A 16,567-nucleotide genomic window follows, 5' to 3' on the forward strand; every position below is an offset into this window, starting at 1 on the left:
TGAAATTCTAGCTATTCCCAGTGCAGCCATGTGACTGAATAAGAAATGTCACTGATCTTTTGTGTCTGTGTCTTTTGCTGTACAAAAGTCTTAATAATAATACATACATCTGATGGAGGTTTAAATGAGATAATACACATAAAATATCAAGTGAAATATTTGAAACATGTCAAGGAAGTCTCTGCTGTGGCTCAGTGGTAATGAACCTGACTAGTATCCATGAGGATTCAGGTTCGATCCCTGGCCCTGCTCAGTGGGTTAAGCATTCAGCATTACCATGAGCTGTGGTGTAGGTCTCAGATGTGTGTTGGATCCTGCATTGCTACAGCTGTGGTGTAGACTGGCAGCTGTAGCTCCAATTTGATCCCTAGCCTGGGAACCTCCATATGCCACGGGTGTGCCCTAAAAAGATAAAAAAAAAAGAAACATGGCAAGTATTCCACTGCCAATCAATATTATTTGTTGTTGTTGTACTTGTTATTGCTACTGTTGATTCCTAAAAGGATATATCAAAATTGGCTATAGTATATGTGCTAAAACAAGCAGTAATAACAATAAAAACTTGGACCTTATCAAAAATGTTACTGAAGCGTGAATAAAATGGCGAAGACTGCCTTTTTAGTAACTCTTCATCCCTCAGAACTTCCTAATATTTCAGAGGTTAAGATATGAATCTCATAATTTATTATCATCAATGTTTTTATTATCTAAACACTGAATACAATACTGAGATTATAACAGTTGTTTTATCCTGATTTTAAATTCTAGTGAAAATGTGTATAAAATTTTTTAATCCTACATTATGAAATCTCAAACCATGAAGAGTAAACACTGTATAAGAAAGATTTAGAAAATTAAACAAAAAAGAGAATTTCTTAAAATTTGGGTCTATATTCAAACCCATTTTATTTCTTAAAAGAAATATATAATCTGACTCACTAAATATTACTCATTTAGTAGATGCAAAAAGAAGCAAATAATCATATTTGGTGATATTTTCAAAAGATAAAGGCATAACACGTCATAATATCTATGTTAGAAACAAAATGTGCAGCCTGAAGATAAGAAGCAATGCCTTGAATACAAGTAAATGCATGATTCCAGATGTAAAAAACAGCAGCAGTATATTATTAAATGTTAATGACAGATCTTTTGAGGTTGACACTTGGGGATACTTGACTAGATTCCTAAATTTTAGTGTAGCACTAAAATTATGTATAAAAATGAGATGAATTGATATTCATTTTCTTGTCACTTAATACTTAAATATCATATGTTTCAATGTTGATCGGAGTGAAACATGGTTAAAATAAAAGTTTGTTGGCATAAAACTCATTCCATATATCACTCAGAACTACCATAAATGGAGAGATGGTGTGTGTTGAATGATAGCAGTTGTGCCTGAGAGGGATGATTAAAGTGCGCAGAAATGGAGAAAAACTGCACATGGTTCATTTAAAACATGGACTAATCTCTGGTGGCGATAATTATGGAGAGCTTCTACTGCAGTGACGCTTTAGATTGACAATTTTCTACTTTCCTGCTGCCTCCCCCAAAACACCCCAAATTCATAAATTGAAAGAGACTACATTTCATTGAATGATGAATGTGACTAGAAATGAATTTTATATATGCTGAGAAAAATAGCCAACAAGCTGACACAGTATCAGTAAAATAAAATGTTTTTGACACATAGATTTGTGACCTGGAAGCCACTGAAAAATTAATTGGAAGAATACAAACATTACAAACATTATTTGAAGTACAACTATAGAACCCACCTTATAATCCCTCAAATAAAAATCCTGCTGCCCTCTATTATAGCAAAACATTCAAAAAATAAAATAGATCTGTTTAAATGACATTAAAAGAAACAACATCATTTAATAGAACTTCCTTTTACTTCAAATGATGTAGTTGTGAGAATGAACCATTTTTTGTTGTTATTTCAAAAAGTCACTACAAATATAGGTGAGCCTAACATTTTGAGAAATAAATCCAATTCCCACTTTTGAAGATATATATATATGTCTGGTTATATGTTAAATACTATTACTTGTATATTAATGATATGGTTAAATATACAAAATATATTTTAAGCACCAAGATATACTAATATCAAATAAATAGTAAATAGTAAGTAAACTATTTCTGTACAAATTATATTTATATATGCATTTACACTATTCTGGAATTACTATTTAGATCATGTACTAAAATCATTAATAATATTATTAAGCAATATGATTAGCAAACATTATTACATTACTGATCTTGTGAAGTATTGATTAATGTCACTATTATTAATTTCCCATTCAAAAAGTTGCACATGAGAATGTCAAACTAAGCATAGATTTTCTCTATTCTACTTTCACAAGCCCTAGCTATGTATCAGTCAGAATTTCAAAAATTTAAAAATCCACATCAGTGTTAAAAACAGACATGAGGTGGATTTTGGTGATGCCGTGCTGAGCTGTCAATTTACATACTCCGAGAACTAGAAAGTAATTGAAATAATTATCAGAGGAAAGTTAAAAAAAGGAAAACACAAAACAAAAAACAAAAACAACAACTAATTCTGAGGGTTGGAACCAAGGATGTGGTGCAGAGAATTTTATTCTTACTTGTATATTTTTACATTATTTGAATTTTTAATTTGTTTCAACCATGCACAAGTAAGTTTCTTGCTGTATTTCACATGTCACAAATATCAAATAATCCTTCCTGGGAGCTTTGCTACATACCATTACAAGAAAGAAGGTTTATAATTTGTGAAATTGGGTATTGATATAGCTTTTCATTATTTTTGTACTCTGAAAGGTAGAAGAATGTTTATTTACATAGATATGCACTGATTGAAAATAAGACTCCTTTGTGGAGAAAAATCTGTGGGTTGGGTGCTGTGAGCAAAAACACAAATCATGACCTTTCACACATGGTCTCTACTCAGATACCCTAGTTCCACTCTCAGTAATAGGTTTCTTCTTGTACTACTGCAATAGTCTTTGTTTATCTCGCTGCTTCTTTTGCCATTCAAGCATACACTCTAAGCTATGTATAATTATCTTTCAAAAACATAGAACCACACATGCCATTTTGCTCAAAAATATCCATGACAGGGCAAAATCTAATATAGTACTGGAGATTTTCCATTCTTGGCCATAAACCACTTTTCTATCTTCAGTGTGGGTTATTTTCTTTGCTAAGATTCCTATTTTTCTAAACCAGCACTGTCCAACAGAACTTTCTGCAATGATGGACATGTTCTGTATCAGTATTGCCCAGTATGGTAGCCATGAGTTACATGTAGCTATTGAGCACTTTAAATGTGACTAATGCTGCTAAGTTACTGAATTTCAATTCTTGATTGATTTTAGTTAATTTAAATAAACCTAGCCATATGGCTAGTGGCTACTGCATTAGACAACCAACCTATGAAATATACTAGTGCACTTTTTATTCTCATATGTTAGCCTCGACTTGGCCTTACATCATGACTTCTGACTTCACTGTTCTTCCTAATTTGTTCTCCTGAAAACTGCAACTTATTCTTCAAAGAATTGCTTCACTGATGCCATGCTTTCTCTGTAATTTTCTCTATCCAATTCCTTTTGAAATAATTAGTTTACATACATTTTGAATAAATTATGCACAATGAAATGAAAGAAGGCCACCCACTGCACTGTGGCTGACAATAGCCTTTTCTCAACACTATGCACTTGTGAAGTCACTATTTCACAGACCGTATTACATGATGCTTCAAGATTTCCTCTGTACAAAAGACAGGCCACTTAGGTGTCACTTTGTGGTACCTATCTCTATTTTAATACAAACATCTTTTAAAATATTTTAACTTATGTTTTATATTTTATATGTAACTTAATATTTATACCATAGAAAATATTCAGCTGCTGAAAAAGTATTTGAAATCAGTCATCTAGTTGCTAATTCCGTACAGTGCCTTTGTATACTTTTGATTTTATATTGGACCGTTATTTGTATTGTACCTTATAATCTTAAGTTTACACTTCAAATGAATTTTTTCCACAACTAGATGTAAATATCCCTGAAAGCAGAGAATACATTCTTTCATTATTCTTTTAATAGTGCCTTGTCCATGGCTAGTGAAATAAACTTCCATCATTTAAAATTTTAGCCATTGAGAGAGTGCAAATAAGTAAGTTCTGTCCTCAAATAGTATATCAAATTCCTGATGCAGGCATAAGACATTTTTATGAGATTTCTTATCATCTATGGGCTGAATTTGAATTTCAGTATGAGCTACTTTTGTTGTTGTTGTTGTTGTTTTTAAATTTTAGCACCACACCTGCAGCATATGGAAGTTCCCAGTCTAGGGGTCAAATCAGAGCTGCAGCTACCAGCCTATGCCACAGCCACAGCAATGCGGGATCCAAGCTGCATCTGCAACCTACACCACAGCTCATGCCAATGTTGGATCCTTAACCCACTGAGCAAGGCTAGGGATTAAACCCACAATCTCATGGATACTAGTCAGGTTCATTTCCATTGAGCCACAGTGGGAACTCCTGAACTACTCTCTAGTTGACTGGTTTGCTACTATTACTTTTCTGTGATTTTTACCTGTTTCATAAAGTATCTTGATACTACAACAAATATAACTTCCTACGTTTTCTTGAAAATAGATATACCCCACCTGAATCATATTCTTAATGAGTAGAAATAAAAATACAATAAAATATTTTGGATGGTAATATAGTCCAAGTCCAAATGGCATTGCCATTCACAATAAAAAAATAAAGAAGAAAGAAAGAAAATATGGGCATGAGAGAAGGACAGAAGGAAGAAAAGAAAATTGGAAAAAAAGGAGGGAAAGAGGGAAGGAAGGAGGAGTGAAGGGGAAAGAAGAAAGTAAAGGATCAAGAGGGAGGGGGAGAGAGAGAGAGAGAGAGAGAGAGGAAAATAAACTCCCAAACAATTGAAACAGGTGTAAAGGCAGGATGCTACAAGATTTCTGGGTCTCAGCTTGCATTTGATTCTCCTGCCCAGGACAGAGGAAAAACACATATTCTACAAAGCCCTTAAATAGAACATTTTGAGAGAACAGCAAGTAGACTGTGTTCTCCATAAAAGTGTGTTGCGATTTACCTGATTAGCAAGACCTTATAGCTGAGCACTGAACTAGGCAGGGAGTTAGATTTGATCACTGATCTAGTTTTTCACTCAAAGTGTCATTTAGTATTGAAAAAGCTCATGAGGCACATAACTGAACAAAAGAAAAACCTGTAGAATTTTATTTTGGATGACTTTAAAGAAAATAATTTTCATGCCCAAGTAGTCAATCATGTATCAGTTTAACTTTTGATATTTGCAATTTCATACTTCAGAATTCTCTTTTAATTTTTAGTCCTTAATCTTTTTTATTAAATATTTTGCTTCCTGGGCTTGATGCTAAATTTTAAATACTCAACATATAGATTTTTTTTTCTTAAGTAACTATCATAGAACTGTGCCCAGAACATGAGTGTCCTCAATTGATATTTGATGAGTGAATGATTAAATGAACATTATAATTTTAAAGTTTGCACTACAATTTTTAAGCTTCCCAAATAAATGAGACCTCATCTAATTTTGTGGCTGAGAGCACATAATCTGGAGTCAAATGGATTATCTGTAGTCCTATAGTGGCTACTTCTTTTATTTTTATTTATTTATTTTTTTTTTGGTCTTTTTTTTTGGTCTTTGTTGTTGTTGTTGTTGCTATTTCTTGGGCCGCTCCCGCGGCATATGGAGGTTCCCAGGCTAGGGGTCGAACCGGAGCTCTAGCCACCGGCCTACACCAGAGCCACAGCAACGCGGGATCCGAGCCGCGTCTGCAACCTACACCACAGCTCATGGCAACGCCGGATCGTTAACCCACTGAGCAAGGGCAGGGACCGAACCCGCAACCTCATGGTTCCTAGTCGGATTCGTTAACCACTGCGCCACAACAGGAACTCCCTATAGTGGCTACTTCTTTGCTGAGTGGCCTTTGATAATATTAGTACCTAATATTATATACATAGGATGAAATTTGAGAATTCATGTGAGCTGGTACATTGCCTGGCTTATAATGTTAATTATATTTCTTATAAATATTTTCATTCAGAATTTCCAAAAATAAAATTGTCGAGGTAGTAATTGAACATAGCTGTGGATTAGTAAATCATGACATGGGAAATCTAGAGAGAATGCTTGACTTTGACTAAAGAGGGATAATAGAAAATCTGTGTTTTTCTTTACCTAAAATTCTAGCAAATGGATATAAAAGTTGAAGTTGTTTCTCCCTGATGCTGTGTCCATACAGAGTCCATAGTAACTCCTATGGATAAGCTAAAATAACACCAAGTTGAGAAAATCACAGGCTAATTTCTATAATCTATGTTCTGAAATATGCACCACCAACGATATTCTGCTTCCTTGGAGTATTGTGGGAATATGAAAGCAAATATGCAACGGTTTGGTCCTTAGAGTACAACATAAAATGTAAAATATAGTCTAAAAGGATGTGAATGTTTCCTAAAGAAACTGTTGAAAAATAGGGGAAGGGAAATAAAGTGTTGAATCCCGGAACTTACAAATTTAGGACATAACATGAAAAATCACATGCCTCATTATGTGAACACTATGGTAGGTTTATAAGCCACCCACGCATAGCTATTTTATACGGCCCTTATGTATATTGGTATTTTGGAACAAATCTTCTTTAAACATATTTACTGGAATCAGCAATGACTTGGCTTTTCTGTCAATATTGGAGAAATAGATGTTTACTTTTCTGAGTCCTGTAACATAAAGGAAAAATTACAAGCTTGAGCTCTGGCACCAAAAAAGTCTTGGGTTTGAGTCTTGTATCCTTCACTTCCTAAGGCTGTCCTTGTGCAAATTACTGAACTTGTATTTATAAGGTTCCTATGGGCATAAATGGAATCATGCATGTAAAATGCTTCGAGGAGATTCCTGGCACAATTAGTAAGTATTAGATGTTACTTTAATGTTTTAATTGTCATTATAAGAATAAATTATGGTTAATTATCCAACACTTAAGTATGTTAAAATCAGTAGAATCCATTTTAATTTATCAACTTGATATGATGCAAGTTTAGGTAGATATATACTTGGGAAGAGGGTATAAGAGAGTATAAATATACAAAAGCCAAAAAGAACTTACAGCTATGTCTTTCAAACATAGCTGAGTACTAACATTAAAAAGGGATCTTCGGCGTTCTCTTGTGGCACAGCAGGTTAAGGATTCAGCTTGTCACTGCAGCGGCTTGGGTCATTCTGTGGCACGGGTTCGATCCCTGGCCACGTAACTCCCACATGCCATGGACGTGGCCAAAGAAAAGAAAGGGGGGTAATCTTTATATCTAAAAATTAAGTTGATTTTATGGGGCCCCCATGTTATAAGTCCAAATCCTAGAGCAAAAATAGATTCAAAGAGAGTTCTTAAATAATGCTTTAGGTACAAAGAATTTAACATTTGTGGACAATTTTATAGTATAAGAAACCACCCTTTATGAAGGTGATCCAAGAGTCTTTTCTAGGGAAAAATATAAGTATACTTCCATTGGTAGGCAATGTTAGGTACTGCAGTTTCACCTTAAAATTATTTAACTTTTGTCAGGATACCTCAAGCATCCATATCAGTCTTGGAAAGTATAACATGAGAATTCAGAAGAGTATCTTCAATGCTAAGTTGCTGTATATAAAACAGATAATTTTAAACATACCGAGGCCTTGTTTTTTGGCTTTCTTTCTCTAGTGGTCTTTGCTTTTTTGTTGCTGGTAAAATAATGCAAGGTGCCATATTCCATCAAAGCTGCAAAAACAAAAATGAAACAAACAGAAACAAAGAGATCCATCGCAGTCACGTAAGAAACCTTAGGTAAGGACTTCCTGGCAATTGTACTCAGAGTTGTCATAGTCAGAACTGTAGTGATACCTGTGGAGGGAAGGAAAAAATAAATGAATGATGAAAAATAACTTAGAACATTTTTACTCTTCCATCTGATTTGGCAATACTGTGAGCAGAAATAAACAATGGGAACAAATGAATTTGATTACTCATGATTTGCAGGAAAAAAGTGTCCTGATAACCAGCAGCAACATTGTGTTCAATGTGTGAGTTTTAATCATCCAAATTCTCCAACCTGCAAGTAGTTGATTCCTCGTACCATCCTTCCCTTCCTCCATAATAATAGGCTATACAGTTTCAGCTGGCCTGAGCTTGCCTGGAAGAACAGCTTTTTTTTGCTGTCTTCTTTCAGCTATGTATGGCCTTAGTCTGAGATCTAGCCAAGAAGAATTAAGTCAAGGGTGTAAGCAGCCAAAAGATGGCATTAAAGAAACAGAATGCCCTTCCCTCTTCTCTTCCTCATAGCTTTCTGCTGGAATACAGTGGCCAAAGCACCACTTAATTAAAGCTACAGTGATTTGAGGTTTCCTGGCACACACAGTTAAAGAATGAATTCAAACTAGGATAGCATTTTTAAATGAATTAAACCTATTTTTTAATCTCAAAGTTTAGGTAAAGAATACAGGCAAACATATTAAAGGAAAACTTGTTTTGTTTTGTTTTGTTCTTTAGGACCACACCTGCAGCATATGGAAGTTCCCAGGCTAGGGGTCAAATTGGAGCTGCAGCTGCTGGCCTACACCACAGCCACGGCAACACCAGATCCTTAACCCACTGAGTCATGCCAGGGATGGAACCCACATCCTCATGGATACTCTTTGGGTTTGTTAGTGCTGAGCCACGACAGAAACTCCTCAAAGGAATGCTTTAAAAGTACAAAGTAAATCTTCATATTTTAAAGGACTCGGCTTTTAAAATTGGGATATTCACCTGAGCCCCAGCCCTGTGTGTGTAGTTTTGGGGGTGTCTATTTCTCTTTATCCGTAGTCTTCTTCCAGTTCTTACCATGCTAATTTTAGCCTCCCAAACACACAGCTCCTTATGCTATATCTCTTCTTATCTAAACTGCCTTTTCATTGTTTGTCTCATGATATAAGATACCATGAATGGAATTGTTTTCTCTCCAAAAAGTGTTAAGTATAATGACAAATGAATCTCAATTTGGCCAATTATTTATAGAGTAGCAACATCTGGGTGGAAAAAAAAAATAGAAAGTGTCTCTTTGGTAAAGTGAAGGCGTAGCTACTTCTTTCCCTTGTGTCTACATTGAAACATGTCTTAATAATAATTCCTTTCATAGGCCCATCTTTTTTTTTTAATCATCACTTAGGATTTAAAACAAAATTAAAGTTGAGACAGATATGATGAACCAGAAATCATGGAGGCAAATTTAAGTTCAAATTCTGATGCTCCCAGCTATTATCTCTGTGACCTCAGGGAAGTTTCTTAACACCTCTGTGCTTCTCATCTAAAATAATTGCTGGAGCAGTAGAATAAATTTTGTATAATGAATTTATACAAAAGGTATTTACTTATTTTCTTAAAGGGGATACTTAGAATATCAATTTAAAATCTTTTTTCCTTTCCAACATTAACATTTTAAATCTAGAATTTCCCCCCAAGCAATGTTTTAGCTTCATCTCACAACTATTTACATGTTAAATTTTTAATAAAATTCAGTTTGAAGTATTTTCTTATTTCCTTTTTGATTCTTTCCAAGTAAATGAGGCCATTATTAATTTATATTATTTTTATTAATTTTTAATTTACTTTCATTTTAGTCAGAAAGTATGCTCTGGAAAATTTTAGTATTTTGAATGTTATTGAGATCTTGGTTAATGTTCTGTATGCACTTGAACATTGTGTGCATTCTCGAGTTAGCACAGTGTTTTATAAATATCAATCAGTTTCAGCAGTTAATAATTGCATTCAGATTTTCAACATTGTATTTTTCCATGTAATTGTTCTATCAATGAAAGAGAAAGTTTTAAAATGTCCAATTATGATTACAGATTAGCTATTCCTCCCATTATTCCTGACAGTTTTTACTTGTCATTTTTAAACCAAAACAAGTCTTTTCATATGGTAAGTGGAAAATAATTTCAGCAACTACTAGTATCTCTTCTTTACTTGGTGCTCTGTTTTGTTTTGTTTTGTTTTTTTGTTTTGTAACTTATTAAATCATAATATTCCCATAGATGGAAGTAGATTTCCCAAGGTATTCCTAGCTTCCATAATTATGTCCCATCCCAAGTTTAAAAAAAAAAAAAAAATTGGGAGTTCCTGTCGTGGCTCAGTGGTTAATGAATCCGACTAGGAACCATGAGGTTGCTGGTTCAATTCCTGGCCTTGCTCAGTGGGTTAAGGATCAGGCATTGCCGTGAGCCGTGGTGTAGGATGCAGATGAGGCTTGGATCTGCCCTTGCTGTGGCTCTGGCGTAGGCCGGCAGCTACAGCTCCAATTGGACCCCTAGCCTGGGAACCTCCATATGCCGCGGGAGCAGCCCAAGAAATGGCAAAAAGACAAAAAAAAAAAAAAAAAAAAAAAATTGAAACTAATATGTTCTTTGATTTCATTTTCAATGATGGAATTAAATTTCATGTTGCTAAAATACTATTACATTTCTATTTCATAAATAAAGGAAATCCATAACAAAACTGAGGTTCCAGATATTTATTTATTTAATTTAGAAATGATTATCATAGAATTTAGCTTGAAAATATGGTGGATTTCCTATTAAAATTCCCTGAGTTCATGAAAATAAGAAAATGTGGAATATTAAGAGGGTTCATTGATATTCCCCCCCCTGCCCCCACTACTTCCCCTGCTCAAAATCCTGCAATAATCTCCCATTACATTTGGAATAAAATACAAGGCTCTTCAAATGACCTACTAAAACATATGTTCTAGCTACTGGCCACCTCTCTTATCTCATTCTCTATCACTGTTCAGTCTCCTGTATTCACAGTTGTCTTCTTTCTGAGCCTCAAGCCTGGATTTCAAGGAAGATCCTACTTTGGATCTGTGTGGTTCTCCACAAGACCACAGAGTAAACAATATATCTGCCTATGCCCCTTACCATTCTCTTGCCATTTATTTTGCTTTTTTTTTCACAGCCTTTATTACCCACTGACTTTTTATTACATGCTTTTTATACTTGTACATTGCCTGTATACCATACTAAAACATAAATGTGTATAAATTCATTATACAAAATTTATTATACTGCTCCAGCAATTATTTTAGATGAGAGCACTTTACAATACATATTCACTGTTAACATTGCAGCACCTAGGACACTGCCTATTTCACATAAAGCATTTGATAAATGTGTGTTAAAATGCAATGTTTAATAAATGAGCTCAGGAAATTGTCCTTCAATGATGTATGTATGTATGCTTGTATATATACTTAAAAATAAACCCTTAATTCTCCATCAATATAGGACACAATTGTAAGAAATATTCTTTAACTTAGATCTGGCTATAGCTTATTTTTATGGTTGGTATGGTAACATTAAAAAATATGAATTCATGTAAAACACAATTCCACAATTGGCTATCCTCTTTCATGATACTAGTACACAGGCTTTTGGCTTCATATTAACCTAATGGTAGAAATAATCCATTCAAATTCTCTTTGGGAAAGAATATGAGAATAATGTTTAAAAACAAAATACAGTATTTAATTTATACTCAGAGTAGCCTACAAAAAATCTAATTTATTTACCTTGAACATAAAATAATTTTAAATAACTATAGGAAACACAACTCAGATGTGAGTGCCTTTTGTCTCCTAGCTCTGTCTACACCTCTGTATGACTCCCAAGGAAAGGCATTTCCAAGTACAAAACTAGGTACTTCACATTTTATCTTGCCACTTTTATGTTATGGAAATTCCTATATGTACTAAATGTAGTTATTCATCAGCTATCATAGAAACTACATGAAAACCTCTATATGGTAGAAAATAGAAACTGTTCCAACTTCCTTTATGTTTTTTAAGACCATTATCGGTAGTGTGATTCATGTCTTGCACTGATGTTGGGAATGAATCAACCAATCAATAAGTTGTTTTTGTATGTCAATACATGAATTTATGTTATCTTTTTCTTTTTAAGTAAATGTATAGTAATTTAGACATATTTTCTTACATGACTTTCATTACTTTAATATATTGCTAAAGATAGCTAGGAAAATTCTATTTTATCAAATATGAATTACAAATTATCCTTTTAATCAGTGCTATTATACAGGCAACTCTCAAAAATATTCACAGACTAATTACACATTTTATAGATTACAGAAGCCCCAAACTTCTTGTTCCTTTCAGCAACCTGCCCTTTGGAACAGCTGACCATTCTGTAGCACCACTGTAAGAGCAGAGGATTTCAAAGCCTTCTAAACACACATCGGTCAGTAAATACTGGCGATTAGTGATTCAGCTAAAAAATAAAATCTTGATAAAAAATGATTGAAAACGTTGACCAAATTTAAGATTCAGGGATTAAGTATGACTTTCATCTATTAATTAATACTTGCTTAGTATTTACACTTCCCTGGACCTCTGCTAAGGACATTTCTAAAATTTCAAGCTCTTTACAGTTTTATTTCCTACTTATTTTTTCATATATTTGTTTCAATAACATTGCACTAGAGTATCTATCCACTTTTGCCTGACTGTAGTTAGAGGAATATTTCTAATATATTAAACTTTGAACTTTTATCACATTAAAATGTTACTAAAAGTCTTATGACACTATAGCATAATATTACATGTCATACCCAGTGATGTTCTGGCAGGTACTGCATCTTTATTGATCCAAAAGGACACCCAAGAAAGAACAACTGTCAGGATACATGGAATGTAGGTCTGAATAGTGAAATATCCCATTCGTCTGCTCAGGTCAAAAAAAATTGTCATGATAATATAATCCCCTGGAAGAAAAAAATATGTTTTATTTTGGCTATAAAATACATATACATGTTGATTTAAATATAAATTCCACTTGATGCTAGCATTAGTCAGAGATTTGTTTTCTCTTCTTACCAGAGATTGTGTGAGAGATTTCAGTTGTGTTCCGTAACCCTACAAATGCAAACTGGTATAATCTCCAATATTTAGGATCAGCCACTTCTACAGAAGGCTTTTTCCACTTATACTCAATTTCATTTTTAGGGTATCCATCTAGGTAAAAAAAATTAAAAATATATACATTAGCAAATCCAAATCTGTAACTGTTGCAACACAGCATTATCCAAAGGCATTATTGGAAATTCTTCCATTTTTATTATATTTCAAATAAAGAAAAATACTGCATGAAATTTTTTAATATAGTTTAAGGTATAATAATATAATGATTAAATAATGATAATTCATGTAACACCACTTAATTTTAAAAAGAAATCTTTCTAGCATTCAGGAAAAACCATGTGTCCACCCCAACATACTTGCACCCCTCCCAACCAGAGGTAACCACTAACCAGATTTCTGTGAAACTCTTCACCTTGTTTTGCAGAGGTTCCCAGGCTAGGGGTCTAATCAGAGCTACAGCTGCCAGCCTATGCCACAGCCACAGCAATGCAGGATCCAAGCCGTGTCTGTGACCTACACCACAGCTCGTGGCAATGCCAGATCCTTGACCCACTGAGTGAGGCCAGCGATCGAACCCGAAACATCATGGTTCCTAGTTGGATTCGTTTCCGCTGCACCACAATGAGAACTCCATGTTATAGTTTTTTTTTGTTTTTTTTTTTTTGATAGGCAATTCTGAAAAATATAGTTTAGGTTCTTTTTGAACTCTGGCTATTGCCATGCTGGATGCATTATTTTAAATCTTCCTTCTTTTAATATCATATTTGTAATAGTTATTCATGCAGTTGTATGTAGCTGTGGTAAGTCTGTTCTGTTGTAAAGAAGTACTGAAGTTTACCCATTTTGGTGTGTCGACATATATAAGATTTCCTATTGACAATTACTAACACTGCCATTAGCAACAGTATTGTACATTCCTCACAAAACACTGTGTATATGCAAAAGTTTCTCTGGAATATATACTATGAGACAGCATCAAGCTTTCTTTCTTTCTTTCTTTCTTTATTTATTTATTTTGTAGAGAGTATAATAATCTCATCTCTCACAGAGTTTGAAATTACATGTGGATCCATTTTCTCATTAAAGTTCATGTGGACAGTCTTCTTTAGGGGTCTGGAGGTATATTCTATTTCACTTTTTATGATTATGAATAAAACCTAGAACATTTTTCATGTGTTTGTTAGATCTTCGATTTCTTTTTTGAATAACCCCAATGATTTTATTGGGGTTTTTTTTTTTTTTGGTCTTTCTTCTTGTCTGAATTTTTTATGTATTCTGAATATTAGACTTTTGTTAGTTATGTGTGTTGAAAATGCCTTTGCCTTCTCTGTAGCTGTCTAGAATGGAAGTATATCCTTTCAAACAGGATAGACTTTTCTTTTCTGCCACATGTCTGGGAAATCCATAGGGCTTTTTGGACTAATCAAGTGAAGAAAATTTGGGAAAATCCATTCGGGGTTGGGCTTGTGATCAAGTCCTCTCAAGGAATTGTATCACCCTGGTATGCTAATTGCAGAGGCAACTTTCCCTTTAGATCTTAGAGGTTGTATGTGCACATGCAGGTGTATGGTGGGGTGTGGCGTACTCTTCCTGCTACCCTAAGTGTCCAGCCTTCTGTAACCCAGCTCTATGTAGAGATCATGTTTTGTTACATTTCCAAGCCACAAGCCTGTCAAAATCAAAGTTCAGATTTATCTTTTTGGCAAATGTCCTCAGGTTAAAATTGCCTATAAACTTTATCTTTCTGGCTGTAACTTTTAATGTAAATTTTTATGACTGAAAATTCCTTCCTAGGAATCACATGTTTTTGAGAAGATTTCAATAATAATAAAATATTATAAGTTGTTTTGAACAGACAGCTGCTTCTACCATATTACTGGAATGAAATTCACTATCAACTTTAAAAAGTTCTAAAACAGTGTTACATTTCCCACCAGGATCCTCTAATAAGCCATGCATTAAAATTATTCTCCTCTTTGTTGGCTTATTTAAGGATCTGTTTTCTCTTACTCTCTCCATCTTCTCTCTGTTGTTTAAAAGGTTTAGCCATCTTGTTTTTCTATATTTCTCACTCTTTTTCATTGTAATTATAGAGGTAACAAAGTATAGTCATAATATATAGGAGTGAGGGCACAAATAACAAGGAGCTAAATTTCATGGTATTGACTTGATAAATGGGACCATAATGAAATCTTCCAAATATATTTGTTGCGGAATGTTAGGTGGAGAAAGCTTAATTCTCTACTGGACCCATATGAAGTGCCTGAAAAAAGTCAGCTGTGGTTATTCCATTTATGTCAGTGAGACCCAATTGCACCAACAGGGATAGGATATTAATTCCTAATAATGACAATCAATGCTAAAGAGATCACACCAATGATTAGGCAAGATATCTAGGGGAGAGTAAATATATCTCCTTCTTAATTGCTACATGTTTAAATATTTGTATATCAGCTCTTCTTTGAATGTTCCTATTAATCAAGTCTTTGTTGTTATTTGACTGTTTTATTCATTGAGAAGTCAATGTTAGAAAATTAAAGCAATGAGATATGAGAATATGAATTAAAAAGGACATTTTAGTGAGACAAAAATTATAAAGAAAAGTCACTGAAAATCTTTAATAAAGGACAACAAGAGATATATGGGAAGTTTTAGGATGACGAAGCAGGATAATACTAATGAATACTTATCAACAGTGAATAAAATCTAAAACACAATTATCTGAAAAACAATTCTCAACAAAGGAATATAGCATTTTATAATTCATAGACAGACAAATTTTTTTCAAAACTTGATCAATTATATATTTTGCAGAAAAAAGTTTTTATATATGTGAGGATAAATATGTTTATAAATATATAATTTATATTGATATAGAAAGATTATAGCTATTTCCTTGCCACAAAATACTAAGGTTTTGTATCCAAATGATTTCTCCTTAATCATTTCTGTTTCATTGATTCTTTTTAATAAAATAAACTTATTTCTATCTTAGCTTTTCCTACTCATTTAATATTAATTTTTTATTCATCAAACCAATTCAATATATTTTAAAATATAATATAATAAAGTTAAATCTGGCCTCCAGGATAATTATGAATTTTATTGTCACTTTTTAATTAAAAATTAGAAAATAAGTCATTTGTAATTTCATCAAAGACAGTTGAATATAGTCTACATTTCTGAAAATTGTGGTTTATTTCACTTCATTTTACATTTTAAAATAGACAGGATCAGAGGCTACAAAATTCATGAAAATATCAAGGATTGTATCACTTACAGCTTGAAAATTCCAGTGGACATGAATGTTCATCCATAGGAAAGTTATGAAGCTGAAGGTAACATTCTGCATTAATTGTCAATCTATTTAGATGGAAAAATAGATATTAAATAATGAGAAATAATATCAAGCATTAAAAATCTTTTGTCTAATTCTTAATCATGATTTTGGTCTATGATGATGGACTGTGATGCACTGGAAAATAATAATTCTGAAGTTTCAAAGTCTTAAGTAGTAATATAACTTTCATAAATAA

The 16,567-nt window shown here is 33.4% G+C and overlaps 1 protein-coding gene across 1 annotated transcript in view; it reads right to left on the bottom strand.

The window, feature by feature from the left end:
- Positions 1–16,567, bottom strand: part of GABRG1 (gamma-aminobutyric acid type A receptor subunit gamma1) — a 64,059-nt gene that overhangs the window by 6,833 nt on the left and 40,659 nt on the right. The window contains exons 5-8 of the mRNA XM_003128952.7: positions 16,312–16,394; positions 12,987–13,124; positions 12,722–12,874; positions 7,752–7,963 (exon numbers count right to left, since the gene is read on the bottom strand). Coding sequence (XP_003129000.4) covers positions 7,752–7,963; positions 12,722–12,874; positions 12,987–13,124; positions 16,312–16,394 — 586 coding nt within the window. The remainder of the gene's footprint in view (positions 1–7,751; positions 7,964–12,721; positions 12,875–12,986; positions 13,125–16,311; positions 16,395–16,567) is intronic.

This window comes from Sus scrofa, chromosome 8 (assembly GCF_054392235.1).
Source record: "Sus scrofa isolate SSC_HxYL_T2T_F1_AM1 chromosome 8, Sscrofa_HxYL_maternal_Yorkshire_Landrace_v2.0, whole genome shotgun sequence".
In the NCBI taxonomy this organism is placed as follows: domain Eukaryota; kingdom Metazoa; phylum Chordata; class Mammalia; order Artiodactyla; family Suidae; genus Sus; species Sus scrofa.